This window comes from Oncorhynchus mykiss, chromosome 31 (genome assembly GCF_013265735.2).
Source record: "Oncorhynchus mykiss isolate Arlee chromosome 31, USDA_OmykA_1.1, whole genome shotgun sequence".
In the NCBI taxonomy this organism is placed as follows: Eukaryota; Metazoa; Chordata; class Actinopteri; order Salmoniformes; family Salmonidae; genus Oncorhynchus; species Oncorhynchus mykiss.
In genome coordinates, this window is record NC_050571.1 from 9,923,197 (window position 1) to 9,942,002 (window position 18,806).

The following is an 18,806-nucleotide window of genomic DNA, read 5'->3' on the forward strand; positions in this document are numbered from 1 at the left end:
CATGTCGTAGACCTGTGTGTGTGTGTGCGACATGTCGTAGACGTGTGGAAACGTGTGTCTGTCCATTTATGTTTGTGTGAGAGCGTATTTAGTTAGCACTGATGCTAATATGGTTCCTGCTTCTTCCTGTCTGGTGCAGGAGATGATTGAGAACTATGTACAGTGGAATGAGGACATTGGGGAATGGCAGCTGGTGAGTTCTGCATACAGCCACAGTGAAATATTTAACCTGAGAATAGTTAGGCTAAGGGGAGGGAGTTTCTCCATTAACATAGACAGTACAGAGCCACGTTGGTGTGATTGCCTCATGCTGATGACATTGTTTACTTGTTGGTCCTCAGAAGTGTGTAGCGTACACTGGTAACAACATGAGAAAACAGACCCCCGTGCCGGACAAGAAAGAAAAAGATGTGAGTTCTTAGTTCACACCGACATAAGAAGACAGGCAAGCATAGTGCATCTGGATAATATTATTTGACCCTCTCTTTATGTTCATCCTCCACCCTCTCTCCATCCCCCTCTCTTTCCTCTCTCCCTCTCTCCACCAGCCGTTTGAGGTGGACCTGTCTCATGTGTACTTGGCCTACACAGAGGAGAGTATGAGACAGTCACTGATGAAGCTGGAGAGGCCCAGGACCTCCAAGAGTAGTAGGCCCAAGACTGGACGAAGGTAAACCAGCACCACCGCATGTCTCCCAGCTGCTGCCGGTACATCGTTATCCACCATGAACAATAGTGGTAGTACCAACCAGGATAACAGTACTAATATACCAACCAGGATAACAGTACTAATATACCAACCACGATAACAGTAGTAATATACCAACCACGATAACAGTACTAATATACCAACCAGGATAACATTACTAATACACCAACCAGGATAACAGTACTAATATACCAACCAGGATAACAGTACTAATATACCAACCACGATAACAGTACTAATATACCAACCAGGATAACAGTACTAATATACCAACCAGGATAACAGTAGTAATATACCAACCACGATAACAGTAGTAATATACCAACCACGATAACAGTACTAATATACCAACCAGGATAACAGTACTAATATACCAACCAGGATAACAGTAGTAATATACCAACCAGGATAACAGTACTAATATACCAACCAGGATAACAGTACTAATATACCAACCACGATAACAGTAGTAATATACCAACCACGATAACAGTACTAATATACCAACCAGGATAACAGTACTAATACACCAACCAGGATAACAGTACTAATATACCAACCAGGATAACAGTACTAATATACCAACCACGATAACAGTACTAATATACCAACCAGGATAACAGTACTAATATACCAACCAGGATAACAGTAGTAATATACCAACCACGATAACAGTAGTAATATACCAACCACGATAACAGTACTAATATACCAACCAGGATAACAGTACTAATATACCAACCAGGATAACAGTACTAATATACCAACCAGGATAACAGTACTAATATACCAACCACGATAACAGTACTAATATACCAACCACGATAACAGTACTAATATACCAACCACGATAACAGTAGTAATATACCAACCACGATAACAGTACTAATATACCAACCACGATAACAGTAGTAATATACCAACCAGGATAACAGTACTAATATACCAACCACGATAACAGTAGTAATATACCAACCACGATAACAGTAGTAATATACCAACCACGATAACAGTAGTAATATACCAACCACGATAACAGTAGTAATATACCAACCACGATAACAGTACTAATATACCAACCAGGATAACAGTACTAATATACCAACCACGATAACAGTAGTAATATACCAACCAGGATAACAGTAGTAATATACCAACCACGATAACAGTACTAATATACCAACCAGGATAACAGTACTAATATACCAACCACGATAACAGTAGTAATATACCAACCACGATAACAGTACTAATATACCAACCACGATAACAGTAGTAATATACCAACCACGATAACAGTACTAATATACCAACCACGATAACAGTAGTAATATACCAACCACGATAACAGTAGTAATATACCAACCATGATAACAGTACTAATATACCAACCACGATAACAGTAGTAATATACCAACCAGGATAACAGTACTAATATACCAACCAGGATAACAGTACTAATATACCAACCACGATAACAGTAGTAATATACCAACCACGATAACAGTACTAATATACCAACCACGATAACAGTAGTAATATACCAACCAGGATAACAGTACTAATATACCAACCAGGATAACAGTAGTAATATACCAACCACGATAACAGTAGTAATATACCAACCACGATAACAGTACTAATATACCAACCAGGATAACAGTACTAATATACCAACCACGATAACAGTAGTAATATACCAACCACGATAACAGTAGTAATATACCAACCACGATAACAGTAGTAATATACCAACCACGATAACAGTACTAATATACCAACCAGGATAACAGTACTAATATACCAACCAGGATAACAGTAGTAATATACCAACCAGGATAACAGTACTAATATACCAACCACGATAACAGTAGTAATATACCAACCACGATAACAGTACTAATATACCAACCACGATAACAGTACTAATACACCAACCAGGATAACAGTACTAATATACCAACCAGGATAACAGTACTAATATACCAACCAGGATAACAGTACTAATATACCAACCAGGATAACAGTACTAATATACCAACCAGGATAACAGTACTAATATACCAACCACGATAACAGTAGTAATATACCAACCAGGATAACAGTACTAATATACCAACCAGGATAACAGTACTAATATACCAACCAGAATTATAGTACTAATATACCAACCAGGATAACAGTACTAATACACTGAGTGGACAAATAATTAGGAACACCTTCCTAGTATTGAACAGCCTTTTTACCCTCAGAACAGACTCAATTCATCAGGGCATGTACAAGGGGTCGAAAGCGTTCCACGGGGATGTTGGTCCATATGGGTTCCAATGCTTCCTATAGTTGTCAAATTGGCCCGATATCTTTTGGGTGGTGAACCATTCTTGATACACACGGGAAACTGTTCAGCGTCAACAACCCAACAGCATTGTAGTTCTTGACACAAACCGGTGCGCCTGGCACCTACTACCATACCCTGTTCAACGGCACTTCAATCTTTTGTCTTGTCCATTCACCCTCTGAATGACACACATACACAATCCATGTCTCAATTGTCTCAAGGTTTAAAAATCATTTTGAACCTGTCTCTTCTCCTTCATCTACACTGATTTGAAGTGGATTTAAGTGACATCAATAACAGATTCACCTGTTCAGTCTGTCATGGAAAGAGCAGGTGTTCATTTGTTTACTCTGTGTATATTAACCCCATGATCATCTCATTTGTTTACTCTGTGTATATTAACCCCATGATCATCTCATTTGTTTACTCTGTGTATATTAACCCCATGATCATCTCATTTGTTTACTCTGTGTATATTAACCCCATGATCATCTCATTTGCATCTCAAATGGCACCCTATTCCCTATGGGCCTAGGTCAAAAGTAGTGCACTATATAGGGAAAGGGTGCCATTTGTGATGCAACCCTCCTCTTATCTCCTGACAGGAAAAGATCAGCGAATCCCGAGGCTGTGATGGAATCCCTGCTGCAGTGAGAGAGCCAATCAGGGCTGGAGCCCCATGTACTGCAATGAATCTACACTGCTTTACCTTAGAATGAACAACAGTCAGTCAATGATTCTACACTACTTTACCTTAGAATGAACAACAGTCAGTCAATGAATCTACACTACTTTACCTTAGAATGAACAACAGTCAGTCAATGAATCTACACTACATTACCTTAGAATGAACAACAGTCAGTCAATGAATCTACACTACTTTACCTTAGAATGAACAACAGTCAGTCAATGAATCTACACTACATTACCTTGGAATGAACAACAGTCAGTCAATGAATCTACACTACTTTACCTTAGAATGAACAACAGTCAGTCAATGAATCTACGCTACATTACCTTAGAATGAACAACAGTCAGTCAATGAATCTACACTACTTTACCTTAGAATGAACAACAGCAGTCAGTCAATGAATCTACACTACTTTACCTTAGAATGAACAACAGTCAGTCAGTCAATAAATCTACACTACTTTACCTTAGAATGAACAACAGCAGTCAGTCAATGAATCTACACTACTTTACCTTAGAATGAACAACAGTCAGTCAGTCAATAGTCGAACATGAAGATCTTTATTGTCGTTATTTAAACAGATGTTGTTAATACACTGTTTAGCCAAGTAAGGTTTTAAATGTGAAGGGAGGAGAGGAAACTGTTGGTCGGTCGGTCAGGGAGGGAGGGAGGGGAAGGAGGGAGGGAGGGAGGGAGCAGGCAGCAGAAACTACTGTAGGATTTAGTCAGCGTCCCAAATGGCGCACCCTATTTAGTGCACTACTTTTGACCAGAGCCCTATGGGATACCCTATGAGCCCTGGTCAAAAGTAGTGCACTAAATATGGAATAGGGTGTCATTTGGACCTGCCCCTTAGACTGCTCAAGTCAAGGGGACCTTGTATTATAATAAGGGGAGGCTTGTTGAGGATAGTCAGCTTAATGTTGAGTCTTAATGTAGTCATCGAGCACAGTTCAGTGGGAAACACACTGGCTACGTCCCAAATGAAACCCTATTCCCATTATAGTGCACTACTTTTGACCAGGGCTCATAGGGTGTCCTGTAATGCTCTGGTCAAAAGTAGTGCACTAAATAGGGAATAGGGTGCCATTTGGGACGTAGGAGATTCGTCTATGATGAGCACAAGCCATGGTTTTTTGAACAGGTCTTCAAAGACGAAAGCGACGACAACAACAAACACTGTTTTGAGATGACGATGTCGCCACTCCTACTGGCAGGATGTAATGGATACATCTGATGGCCTTTCACAAAAAAACTATTCCAGAAATGATTCATATGTGCACCACAGGTCATAATGCCCTTATTTCAAGCATCAAACTTATGGGAGTCTGAAGTGTGCTTTTAAGCTTAGTTTCCTTCTTTATGTCTGAAGGGTAGCACATGCATGCCATGCTGCTTCCATAGACGAGTGCGCCACAATGGGACAAACTACACTATATTTAGTCTCCAAATGTTTAGTGAAAACGAATACATTTGCACAATGAGCGCTTATCTCTAAAATGCATCCTTACAAGTTGTTGGTTAGCAAGGGTATTTTCACCATATTAGCATGGACGTGACATCAGTCGAAACACCCCAAAATAAAATGTGATATTAATAACGAGATACTACAAGCTGAAACCAGCCTCTTACGATTCCCCACGTTGCAGCTTTCTGTCATTGTTGTTCGCTATCTGAATGTTCAGAATCGTAACGCCACACGGACTTCTGTCTTGTCGAGACGCACTGATGTCAGCTAACCCGTCTATATAGTAATGCCATTCGCCCATTAAACACTAACTAGGACATTCATTTGTCACGCTTTGATTTCTTCCTTTACAGCTCATCGTTCATGGTGTATTGTAGTGGAAGCAAAGTGTCTTTATTTTGGAATTTACTGTATTTCAAATGTTTACATTACTGTATTTTGTTAATTTATTAAATTATTGCACATGTCTAATCTCACTCTCTTTCTTTGTCTCTTTAGATTTGATTTGTCTGGTTGCCGTGTGATTTGTCTGGTTGCCGTGTGATTTGTCTGGTTGCCGTGTGATTTGTCTGGTTGCCGTGTGATTTGTCTGGTTGCCGTGTGATTTGTCTGGTTGCCGTATGATTTGTCTGGTTGCCGTATGTAGCATGTTTTAAGATTGGAATCATGCTAGGTTTCTCCTTCTAGGTTTCTCCTTCTAGGTTTCTCCTTCTAGGTTTCTTCCTCTAGGTTTCTCCTTCTAGGTTTCTCCTTCTAGGTTTCTCCTTCTAGGTTTCTCCTTCTAGGTTTCTTCCTGCCTTCTTGGGAGTTTTTTCAGCCACTGTGCTTCTTCATTGCTTGCTCTCTGGGGATTTAGGCTACGTGTCTCTAAAGCCCTTTGTGAGAACTGCTGATGTAAAAAGGACTTTATAAAATAAATGTGAATGATTGATTGATGCTTTAACGACATGGTCACTGCCATCGAATTTGCCTTGTTGCACGATTTGCCTGGTTGTCCACACACATGAAATAGTTTAATGTTAAAGATTGTGTTTTACTGGTGCTTTAGTGTGGAGACTGCCAGACATTTCAGTGATTCCACATTATGAAATGTAGTTTGAGGCTAGAGTCAGGAATGGGTCAAGTCTAGAAAATCTATGGTGCAGTAGTATCAACACACTTAATAAACCACATTTGCAACAATACAATTTTGCCACTTTTACAAGTTAATTTATTCATAAATAGTACAAAAATAACTGTCATAATACATTTAAATAATACAATAAATAACAATACGAGGTACTGGACTATGCAGAGTTGACAGAGTTTCCATCAGTCCTCTCAGCAAAGCTCTAGGGTTGTTTGTGAAGACCGGCAGGGAGGGGGACGAGAGTAGATGACCTTGGCACAGTTGACAAGGTTTGTCAGGAGATCGTGGAGCTGTTCCTCATCACCGTTCTCCTTCACATTGCAGTTGGTTGGATGAAACTTGGGAGAGAACAGAGAACATTCCACTGAGAACCATAGACTGCCCAAGGAACCCAGATCACTACCTTTAGAACCCTCAGGGTGTTTGCCTACAACATGCATGGTGCTCAGTACACCTTGTGTAAAGAAACAAGATTTTACAGATGAATCAAATAGTATCGCATTATGGGATCATTTTCCTGGACTAGGATGAAGACAGTTTAATGGTCTCAGATTAAGATCATTTACAATGAAAGTTATTTTTAGTCCAGGCCTAGACTTCATCCATGTCTGTTTTGAGTTACTTTTTCTACACTGATAATTGTTATGGCTAATAGTCAGAGTAGTAGTTACTGTTTGATTGACAAGAGCAGGGCTCTGTTCAAGTGTGTGCAACATTACAAGATATAAATACATTGTGTTGAACAGACAATCTCTACTCATGAATGTATATCTGCAAAATTCTGGATATTTCACTGAATACACCTAAGCTAGCCCGGGTGCCAGTCTGTTTGTGCCATCATGCCACTCCTTTGGCATGACAAGAATTTGCAGCCCAGGCTAGAGTAGACCCCAACAACCAAGTTTAGATTTGTCTGAATGATTCCTTACCTTATTGTACTGCTTCAGCACTCTACTGATTTTAGATATGTTGTTAAATGGAATCCTGTGCCTCGTATGGCTTATGGCAGACAGAATAGTCTCAGCTATGCAGAAATCTTTAGGCTGTAATTTTGAGAAAGTCATGATTATTGATGAATCTGCTGCTGTAATGGCTACAATAGCCTGTAGAAATTTATTAAATACATTGTCACCTTTCTGGTCAGCACTAATAAGTGTCTGATTGCGTCAACAAGTGTTGACATGGGTAAGTTAACAGTAGTTATGACCGATGGACATGAGGGTCCCGTTATCCAGACACAAGTGAAGGCTAGTCTTGGGACTAAGGAGCACTTTCAATGGTGAATATCCATTGAACATGGTTTTCATTCTCTAGGACTAGGCTTAATCTGTGTCTGGGGAAAACGGCCCATGATGGAACGTTGTCTACCATGTTTTCGGGCCTATTCATCAAGGTTATGGATACACTTTACCCCGTTTGCCCTGCAGCGATCTTGATCGAATCCCGCCGGCACTAGACTGTCCAAAAGGGCCTGAAACTAGAAACAAAATGTCACAAAATTTTTGTTATTTGTGTCAATTTTTCATGACCTCTTTGCTCTAATTTTTAACAAGAAGCTTTCTAATTCGATAGAGCAGAGCAACATTTGATAACACTGTAGATACAATGGATTATAATGCTGTTATAACACTTGTTATAATACTTGTCATATGCAACATTTCAATCTTCTTACCTCCAGACCTCCTTTGAGGATCTTGTTAACCTCGTCGATGATCATACGCAATAGATGAGTCTCATCAGATGTCTTAGTGGGCGCAGTGAAGACCAGCACAAATGCAAAGGAGAAGAGGAGAGCGACAGTCTTCATGGCTTTACAGCAGTAGTAGTAATGGTAGTAGTAGCAGCAGGCTATGACTAGATACAGTCAGCCCTCGGGGTGAAGAAGGTTGAAATGTGACTGACTTGCAACGTCAGTCACAGGCCTCTTATACTGTCTCTTGACACTGAAACTCCTCACAGAGCACGTTAGATAGAGATCACTAAGTCACAGCTAAAATTATGACAATCAACATCCAGGATGTCCTTATATGGGAAGTAGTATTGCATATGATCATTTAGCAATCAAACTGAAACTTGATGATTGACGGAGTGAAAATGTATGAAGTTTAATTTAAAAAGGCTATATATTTTTCACATTTGTGTTATTTCATTAGAAATGATTGTTTGTAGGGACCTTAATGTGTGTGTAAAATATTACTGTTCTCAGGTTTTGTATTCACCTAGCTATGTTGTTAAGACGGCTGAACTAACTGTAATTGGCTCTGGATAAGAGTATCTGCTAAATTACTAACATATAACATGTATGGCTCTTTAACAGTCTGATGGCCTTGTGATAAAAGCTGTTTTTCAGTCTCTAGGTCCCAGCTTTGATGCACCTGTACTGACCTTGGATGGTTGTTGTCCTTGAATGTCTTTTTGGCCTTCCTGTGACATTGGATGCTGTAGGTATCCTGGAGGGCAGGTAGTTGGCTCCCAGTGATGCGTTGTGCAGCACCACTCTCTGGAGAGCCCTGCGGTTGAGGGTGGTGCAGTTGCCGTACCAGGCAGTGATACAGTCCGACAGGATGCTTTCGATTGTGCATCTGTAAAAGTTTGTGAGGGTTTTAGGTGCCAAGCCAAATGTCTTCAGCCTCCTGATGTTGAAGAGGCGCTTTTGCTCCTTGTTCACAACACTGTCTGTGTGTGTGGACCATTTCAGTTTTCAGTGATATGTGCACTGAGGAACTTAACTTTATACCTTCTCCACTGCTGTCCCGTGGATGTGGATAGGGGGGTTCTCCCTGTGCTGTTTCCTGAAGTCCACGATCATCTCCTTTGTTTTGTTGATCTTGAGTGAGAGGTAATTTCCTGACACCACACTCGCAGAGCCTTCACTTCCTCCCTTTTGGCTGTCTCGTCATTGTTGGTAATCAAGCCTACTACTGTTGCGTCGTCTGCAAACTTGATGATTGAGTTGGAGGCGTGCGTGGCCACGCGGTCATGGGTGAACAGGGAGTACAGGAGGGGGCTGAGCATGCGCCCTTGTGGGGCCCCAGTGTTGAGGATCAATGAAGTGGAGGTGTTGTTCCCTACATTCATCACCTTGGGGTGGCCCGTCAGGAGGTCCAGGACCCAATTGCACAGGGTGGGGTTCAGACCCAGGGCCTCAAGCCTAATGATGAGCATGTAGGGTACTATGGTGCTGAATGCTGAGCTATAGTCAATGAACAAATCAAATGTTATTTGTCACATGCTCCAAATACAACAGGTGTAGGTAGACCTTACAGTGAAATGCTTACTTACAAGCCCTTAACCAACAATGCTTTAAGAAGTTACGATTTAAAAAAGACGTGTTAAGTAAAAAATAGATAAGTCGAAAATAGAAAATAAAAGTATGTTAAAAGATTGGAATCATGCTAGGTTTCTTCTTACTTCCTCTCTAGGTTTCGTCCTGCCTTCTTGGGAGTTTTTTCTAGCCACTGTGCTTCTTCATTGCTTGCTCTCTGGGGATTTAGGCTAGGTATCTCTAAAGCACTTTGTGAGAACTGCTGATGTAAAAAGGACTTTATAAAATAAATGTGAATGATTGATTGATGCTTTAACGACATGGTCACTGCCAAGAATTTGCCTTGTTCCACGATTTGCCTGGTTGTCCACACACATGAAATAGTTTAATGTTAAAGATTGTGTTTTACTGGTGCTTTAGTGTGGAGACTGCCAGACATTCCAGCGATTCCACATTATGAAATGTAGTTTGAGGCTAGAGTCAGGAATGGGTCAAGTCTAGAAAATCTATGGTGCAGTAGTATCAACACACTTAATAAACCACATTTACAACAATACAATTTTGCCACTTTTACAAGTTAATTTATTCATAAATAGTACAAAAATAAATGTCATAATACATTTAAATAATACAATACATACAATAATTAACAATATGAGGTACTGGACTATGCAGAGTTGACAGAGTTTCCATCAGTCCTCTCAGCAAAGCTCTAGGGTTGTTTGTGATGAGCGGCAGGGAGGGGGACGAGAGTAGATGACCTTGGCACAGTTGACAAGGTTTGTCAGGAGATCGTGGAGCTGTTCCTCATCACTGTTCTCCTTCACAGTGCAGTTGGTTGGATGAAACTTGGGAGAGAACATTCCACTGAGAACCATAGACTGCCTAAGGAACCCAGATCACTACCTTAGAACCCCAACATGCTGTACTTCAACAAGGCTCAGGGTGTTTGTCTACAACATGCATGGTGCTCAGTACATCTTGTGTAAAGAAACAATATTTTTTTTGCGGATGAATCAAATAGTATTGCATTATGGGATCATTTTCCTGGACTAGGATGAAGACAGCTTAATGGACTCAGATTAAGATCATTTCCATAGAAAGTTATTTTTAGTCACAGCTAAAATTATGACAATCAACATCCAGGATGTCCTTATATGGGAAATCATAATGCATATAACCAATTAGCAATCAAATAGTATCAAACGGAAACTTGATGACTAACAGGGAAGATATCCTGAAATTTCCATCCCTAACTATGACATCTTCCGACAAGATAGAACTGCCAAAGGGGGCGGAGTTGCATTCTCCTGCAGAGAAACCCTGCAGAGTTCTGTCATACCACCCAGGACTTTGCCCAAACAATTAGAACTTCTACTTTTAAACATTCACCTTTCCAAAAACAAGTATCTCACTGTTGCCACTTGTTATAGACCCCTTCAGACCCCAGCTGTGCCCTGGACACCATATGTGAATTGATTGCCCCCCATCTATCTTCAGAGTTCGTACTGTTAGGTGACCTTAACTGGGATATGCTAAATAACACCACGGCCGTCCTACAATCTAAACTAGATGCTCTCAATCTCACACAAATGATCAAGGAACCTACCAGGTACAACCCTAAATCAGTAACCATGGGCACCCTCTTAGATATCATCCGGACCAACTTTCCCTCTAAATACACCTCTGCTGTCTTCAACCAGGGAGCCTTCGTGCATAATGGGTCCGCGGTCAAACGACCACCCTCATCACTGTCAAACACTCCCTAAAACACTTCAGATAGCAGGCCTTTCTTATCGACCTGGCCAGGGTATCCTGGAAGGATATTGACCTCATCCTGTCAGTAGAGGATGCCTGGTTGCTGTTTAAAAGTGCTTTCCTCGCCATCTTAAATAAGCATGCCCCATTCCAAAAATGTAGAACTAAGAACAGATATAGCCCTTGGTTCACCCCAGACTTGACTGCCCTTGACCAGCACAAAAACATCCTGTGGCGTTCTGCATTAGCATCGAATAGCCCACTCGATATGAAACTTTTCAGGGAAGACAGGAACCAATATACTCAGTCAGAAATTTGCATCCTGTAGCACTAATTCCAAAAGGTTTTGGGACAATGTAAAGTCCATGGAGAATAAGAGCACCTCCTCCCATCTGCCCACTGCACTGAGGCTAGGAAACACTGTCACCACTGATAAATCTACAACAATCGATAATTTCAAGAAGTATTTTTTTTCGGCTGGCCATGCTTTCCACCTGGCTACCTATACCCCGGCCAACAGCTCAGCACCCCCTGCAGAAGCTTGCCCAACCCCCCCCCCCCCCCCCCCCCCCCGCTTCTCCTTCACCCAAATCCAGGCAGCTGATGTTCTGAAAGAGCTGTAAAATCTGGATCCCTACAAATCAGCTGGGCTAGATAATCTGGACCCTCACTTTCTAAAATTATCCCCCGAAATTGTTGCAATCCCTATTACTAGCCTGTTCAACCTCTCTTTCGTATAGTCTGAGATCCCCAAAGATTGGAAAGCTGCCGCGGTCATCCCCCTCTTCAAAGGGGGAGACACTCTAGACCCAAACTGCTACAGACCTATATCTATCCTAACCTACATTTCTAAGGTCTTTGAAAGCCAAGTTAACAAACAGATCACCGACCATTTCGAATCCCACCGTACCTTCTCCGCTATGCAATCTGTTGTTGATGTGTGCAGAGGGTCCCTGGTTCGCGCCCGGGTATGGGCGAGGGGACGGTCTAAAGTTATACTGTTACATTGATGCTGTTGACCCGGCTCACTGGTTGCTGCGGAAAAGGAGGAGGTCAAAAGGGGGGTGAGTGTAACCGATGTGAAATGGCTAGCTAGTTAGCGGTGGTGTGCGCTAATATCATTTCAATCAGTGACGTCACTTGCTCTGAGACCTTGAAGTAGTGGTTCCCCTTTGCTCTGCAAGGGCCGCAGCTTTTGTGGAGTGATGGGTAACAATGCTTCGAGGGTGACTGTAGTTGATGTGTGCAGAGGGTCCCTGGTTCGCGCCCGGGTATGGGCGAGGGGACGGTCTAAAGTGATACTGTTACACCGGCATCTGCCTGTGGTGGTAAATAAACAGCCACGAAAAGTATAGCTGAGAACTCTCTAGATCAGTAGTGCGGCATGCAATTTATCACAATATACTCAATATACAATACACACAATATACTTCAGGCGATCAAAATCGAGAGACTTCCTTAGATTTCGTGCACCAGCTGTTGTTTACAAATACGCACAGACTGCCCCCCGTCTTACCAGAGTGTGCTGTTCTTTCTTGCCGGTGCAGCGTATATCCTGCTAGCTGAATATCCATGTCATCATTCAGCCACGATTCCGTGAAACATAGGATATTACAGTTTTTGATGTCCCGTTGGTAGGATATTCGTCATCGTACCTCGTCTAGTTTATTGACCAATGATTGCATGTTGGCGAGTAGTTATGACGTTAATGGCAGCTTTCCCACTCTCCTTTTCCGGGTCCTGACCAGGCATCCCGCTTATTGTCCTCTGTACCTGCGTCGTTTCCGCTTGCAAATAACAGGAATGTCGGCCCTGTTTGGTGTTTGGAGAATGTCCTGTGTGTCCTCCTTGTTGTAAAACAAATCTTTGTCTAATCCGAGGTGAGTGATCGCTGTCCTGATATACTGAAGCTCTTTGTCTAATCCGAGGTGAGTGATCGCTGTCTTGATATCCAGAAGCTCTTTGTCTAATCTGAGGTGAGTGATCGCTGTCCTGATATCCAGAAGCTCTTTGTCTAATCCGAGGTGAGTGATCGCTGTCCTGATATCCAGAAGCTCTTTGTCTAATCCGAGGTGAGTGATCGCTGCCCTGATATCCAGAAGCTCTTTGTCTAATCCGAGGTGAGTGATCGCTGTCCTGATATCCAGAAGCTCTTTGTCTAATCCGAGGTGAGTGATCGCTGTCCTGATATCCAGAAGCTCTTTGTCTAATCCGAGGTGAGTGATCGCTGTCCTGATATCCAGAAGCTCTTTGTCTAATCCGAGGTGAGTGATCGCTGTCCTGATATCCAGAAGCTCTTTGTCTAATCCGAGGTGAGTGATCGCTGTCCTGATATCCAGAAGCTCTTTGTCTAATCCGAGTTGAGTGATGTCTGTCCTGAAATCCAGAAGCTCTTTGTCTAATCCGAGGTGAGTGATCGCTGTCCTGATATCCAGAAGCTCTTTTTTTGCTGTAAGATACGGTTGCAGAAACATTATGTACAAAATAAATTACAAATAATGCAAAAAACCCCACATAACACAATTGGTTGGGCGCCCGTAAAACTGCTGCCATTTCTTCCGGCGACATTTTACATTTTGTAGTCAATATGGTAATTGCGCGCTCCCTCAAAACTCGAGACATCTGTGGCATGTGTTGTGTGACAAAACCACACATTTTAGAGTGGCTTTATAGTCCCCAGCACAAGGTGAACCTGTGTAATGATCATGCTATTTCATCAGCCTCTTGATATGCCACAAGGTGTTAGGTGGATGGATTATCTTGGCAAAGGAGAAATGCTAACTAAACAGGGATGTAAACAAAGTTATGCCCAACATTTTAGAGAAATAAGCTTTTTTCTGTGTTTGGAACATTTCTGGGTTCTTTTATTTCAGCTCATGAAACATGGGATCAACACTTCACATGTTGCGTTTGTATTTTCATTCAGTGTACATTGGTTTAGCCAATCTGCATCGAGACTTGTTCAAACTCAGCTGTTCAATGAATGACTCAATTTCTGTTCAAGGCATTATCAAAATGGATCTGCAGAGATGAAGAAAGGAAAAACTGGAATGTCTGGAACAGAAATCCTAGATTAGCTAGACTGGAATGGTCCTGCTGTTGGAGAGCTATTTACACCAACAAAGCAATTACAGGGTGATCATTTTTTGTTGTTTGAATCAGAGATTGGCCATTTCATGAATTTACATTAAAATGTTTTGCAGGTCTCTGTCAGCAGTTAGGATTTTGATTTAGATCAGATTTGATTAGGATCCCCATTAGTTTACGCCGTGACGACAGGTCGTTTTCCTGGACAGGTCGTTTTCCTGGACAGGTCGTTTTCCTGGACAGGTCGTTTTCCTGGCACAGAACTAAAACATACATTACAAACAAAATACTTTACAGTTTACATTGAGACAGTGGTAGACGTACCTAAAATACCTGAAAGTTAACACATTTAACGTTCACTAAGCACTTTATGGGATCAGTATCTGTCCAGTTATGCTGGATGGGGAAAAAATGTGCAGAGAAAAAAAGTCCTAAAGGTGGAAGGAAATGACTGTGTCTTGCATCAGATAACGCTGGTCCCGCTGAGCTGAAGGAAACTCATGTTCACAACCAAAAATACTGGTAAAACATTTCCCCGCTGTCATTGATATCTAATCCTAAATGTCAATCAAAGTCAGGTTAGTATTAATCAAGAGCTTTTTTTGGTGACAGATTTTTAAAAATTCTACATATCCCCGATAGTAGGCCTAGAAAAACGTATACCAGCCCGACACAGGATGACCCAACCTTAAAGAAACACAAACCGAAGCTCATAATATTGTAGTCATAACGACCACATTTTCAGTAGCCTGTACAGGTTTGATTTTGTATTCTGTGATGTAATCTGATGTTGTGTAGGAAAGCCTATAACCTGAAATGGCCACCCGGACTATGTAGATTGACCCCCCCCCTGCTACTTGCTGTTTATCATCTATTTACCCCTACCTACATGTACAAATTACCTCAACTAACCTGTACCCCCGCACATTGACTTGGTACCGGTACACCCTGTATATAGCCTAGTTATTGTTATTTTATTGTGTTACTTTTTATAATTTTTTACTTTAGTTTATTTGGTAAATATTTTCTTAACTCTTCCTGAAGTGCACTGTTGGTTAGGGGCTTGTAAGTAAGCATTTCATGGTAAGGTCTACTACACCTGTTGTATTCGGAGCATGTGACAAACAAAGTTTGATTCAATTTGACAAACATGACATTCTGAGTAATTCACACAATGTATGCATCCCAAATGGGAAAGAGAAAGGGGGATACCTAGTCAGTTGTACAACTGAATGTATTCAACTGAAATGTGTCTTCCGCATTTAACCAAACCGACCCCCTATTCTGTATATAGTGTACTGCTTTTTGACCAATAGGGTGCCCTATTCCCTACATAGTATACTAATTTTGGCCAATCAGGTGCCATTTGGGACTAGTCCAAAGTTTGAGGTGGACCTGCCTGCTTGCGCAAATCTGGTGGGATGCTCAAAGAGAAGAGTGGAGATTACGTCTTGCTGATGTCATAAAATAAACTGCTGATGTCATAAAATAAACTGCTGATGTCATAAAAATAAACTGCTGATGTCATAAAATAAACTGCTGATGTCATAAAATAAACTGCTGATGTCATAAAATAAACTGCTGATGTCATAAAAAGAAACTGCTGATGTCATAAAATAAACTGCTGATGTCATAAAATAAACTGCTGATGTCATAAAATAAACTGCAATTGGAATTAAGGAGATAATTCAGTCAACCATTCTTTACTGAAACATCAGGCAATACGCTTTAGGGATTTATCAAGACTGTACTGGTCCTTCATTATGGTTCTGTTATTGTCATTTTAAAACAGCACCAACTAGACCATGTTGATGACTGCTCATTAAATACATGTTGCTTCTTATCACTGCTATGTTGCCAATGCTGCTGTTTCAGAGTGAGTGTGTATGAGATTGTTATCTCTTTAGCATCCTGTGAGAGATTAAACGTAGAACTAACCCCCATTTTGATAAATTCTAACCCTAGCTTTAAAGGGCCAATCTACAGTTGCTACATACAGTTTTGGACTGGTGAATTAAAGGATATGTACCCGTTGAATACTGAAGATTATACCTTATAAATGCCTCATGAGCTTAGTTCAACTGTCATAGCCCATCAGAACCCAAAATATGAGCTTGTTTTACTCCAACATGTATAAATAAAGTACATGTAAACAAACACTATATAGCCTAAAAACATGGTAAAAACCACTATATAGCCTAAAAACATGGTAAAAACCAATATATAGCCTAAAAACATGGTAAAAACTATCATTTTGATGTCATGGTCATTCTTTGCACCCATAGCTCTGTCTACGAATTTCCCTCAGATTTTTACGGAAACACGGGAGGAGGGGGAGGACACACACACGCTTGAACTGCTGATTGCCACTTTAACAGTAACCAATGTGTCACAGATTTACATGAATTCATCCCTATTTTCAATACCCTTTCAGATACTCTTGGAACTGACCAGGGGTCGTATACATCAAACGACTCAACTAACCCCTGTCCATGTAATCATATCCACTATGATGCAACAGGTCAATATGATACAAAAGGTCAAAATGATCCCAGATCAGCTACCTAGTGCTCGACAGTGCTGACATATAGTTCAATATAAAGTCTGTTGACATGAATAAGAAGCTAATGATCATGCTACAAAACAAACGCTGTTGTAGAACTGTCGAATCCAGCCTGTAGAAGAGCATTGTTCTGGTCGGCGCCAAACCTGCTGCCTGGCTGGGTGTGGATAGCTTCCTATAGATAGATCCAAGTGTCTGGGTGTGGATAGCTTCCTATAGATAGATCCAAGTGTCTGGGTGTGGATAGCTTCCTATAGATAGATCCAAGTGTCTGGGTGTGGATAGCTTCCTATAGATAGATCCAAGTGTCTGGGTGTGGATAGCTTCCTATAGATAGATCCAAGTGTCTGGGTGTGGATAGCTTCCTATAGATAGATCCAAGTGTCTGGGTGTGGATTAGAGGTAGACCGAATATGAGGTAGATACCGATTATTGGAGGACCAAAAAAAGCCAATACCGATTAATCGGCCAAATAAAAAAAATATATATATATTTTTAAAGTATTTATTTGTAATAATGACAATTACAACAATAGTGAATGAACACTTATTTTAACTTAATATAATACATCAATAAAATAAATTTAGCCTCAAATAAATAATGAAACATGTTCAGCTAGTTAGCGCGCACCCCGCTAACTAGCTAGCCATTTCACATCGGTTACACCAGCCTAATCTCGGGAGTTGATAGGCTTGAAGTCATAAACAGCGCTGGCAAAACGCACGAAAGTGTTGTTTGAATGAATGCTTACGAGCCTGCTGGTGCCTACCATCGCTCAGTCAGACTGCTCTATCAAATCATAGACTTAATTATAACATAATAACACACAGAAATACGGGCCTTTGGTCATTAATATGGTCGAATCCGGAAACTATCATCTCGAAAACAAAACGTTTATTCTTTCAGTGAAATACGGAACCGTTACGTATTTTATCTAACGGGTGGCATCCCTACGTCTAAATATTCCTCTTACATTGCACAACCTTCAATGTTGTCATTCTGGCAAATTAGTTCGCAATGAGCCAGGCTGCCCAAACTGTTGCATATACCCTGACTCTGCGTGCAATGAACGCAAGAGAAGTGACACAATTTCACCTGGTTAATATTGCCTGCTAACCTGGATTTCTTTTAGCTAAATATGCAGGTTTAAAAATATATACTTCTGAGTATTGATTTTAAGAAAGGCGACTAGAGGACGCCACTGGACTGATGGTCGAGTCTGGAGTGAGTGGCGCCTCTGGACTGGCGGGAGACTCTGGCAGCGCCGGACAGGCGGGAGACTCTGGCAGCGCCGGACAGGCGGGAGACTCTGGCAGCACCCGACAGGCGGACCTGGATGGAGGAGACGGAGAGACAGCCTGGTGCGTGGGGTTGCCACAGGACCCACCAGGCTGGGGAGACCTACAGGAGGCCTGGTACTTGGAGGAGGCACCGGATAGACCGGGCTGTGGAGGAGCACTGGAGCCCTGGTACGCAGCCTTGGCACCACTCCTCCAGGCTGGATGACCATTTTAGCCTGGACCATCCAGAGTGCAGGCACAGGTTGAACCGGGCTGTGGGTGGGCACTGGAGATCTGGTGCCTACCACTCGCACCTCTCCCTTAGGCTCAATAACCACATTCGCCCGGCACGGGCGGAGAGCAGGCATAGAACAGCACTGCATCCTCCCAGCGCCCTGGAGACACAGCACGCAGCGCCGGCGCAGGATACCCTGGGCCGAAACGGCATACTGGAGACCAAACACGCTGGGCTGGCACAACACGCTCTTGCTGGATGCCCACACTCTCATGGCACTTGC

At 41.8% G+C, this 18,806-nt stretch overlaps 2 protein-coding genes across 7 annotated transcripts in view; one reads left to right on the forward strand and one right to left on the reverse strand.

Moving 5' to 3' along the window:
• The window catches only part of kif3a (kinesin family member 3A), a 33,772-nt gene extending 28,095 nt beyond the window's left edge, over positions 1 to 5,677 (forward strand). For all 6 annotated transcript variants that reach the window (XM_036969704.1, XM_036969701.1, XM_036969702.1 and 3 more), the window contains 4 exons: positions 140 to 193; positions 342 to 410; positions 549 to 670; positions 3,653 to 5,677. In XM_036969704.1, coding sequence (XP_036825599.1) covers positions 140 to 193; positions 342 to 410; positions 549 to 670; positions 3,653 to 3,701 — 294 coding nt within the window. In that variant the 3' untranslated portion in view covers positions 3,702 to 5,677. The remainder of the gene's footprint in view (positions 1 to 139; positions 194 to 341; positions 411 to 548; positions 671 to 3,652) is intronic.
• Positions 5,678 to 6,403: 726 nt separating this feature from the next.
• LOC110504551 lies at positions 6,404 to 8,471 on the reverse strand. The gene is made up of 4 exons (XM_021583317.2): positions 8,008 to 8,471; positions 7,747 to 7,812; positions 7,265 to 7,378; positions 6,404 to 6,673 (listed from the first exon to the last, which is right to left on the reverse strand). The coding sequence occupies exons 1-4, from the start codon at positions 8,140 to 8,142 to the stop codon at positions 6,527 to 6,529; spliced, it is 462 nt and encodes a 153-aa protein (XP_021438992.1). The 5' UTR covers positions 8,143 to 8,471; the 3' UTR covers positions 6,404 to 6,526.
• Positions 8,472 to 18,806: the final 10,335 nt, after the last annotated feature.

Excerpts from the sequence above, each read along its gene's own strand:
- LOC110504551 (XM_021583317.2), bottom strand. The coding sequence starts at position 8,142 with ATGAAGACTGTCGCTCTCCTCTTCTCCTTTGCATTTGTGCTGGTCTTC. Across the intron at positions 7,813-8,007 it reads TCCTCAAAGGAGGTCTGGAG|TTTCAGGCCCTTTTGGACAG; the intron begins GTAAGAAGATTG and ends TTTTGTTTCTAG. Across the intron at positions 6,674-7,264 it reads TGCTGAAGCAGTACAATAAG|TTTCATCCAACCAACTGCAA; the intron begins GTAAGGAATCAT and ends TTCTCTCCCAAG.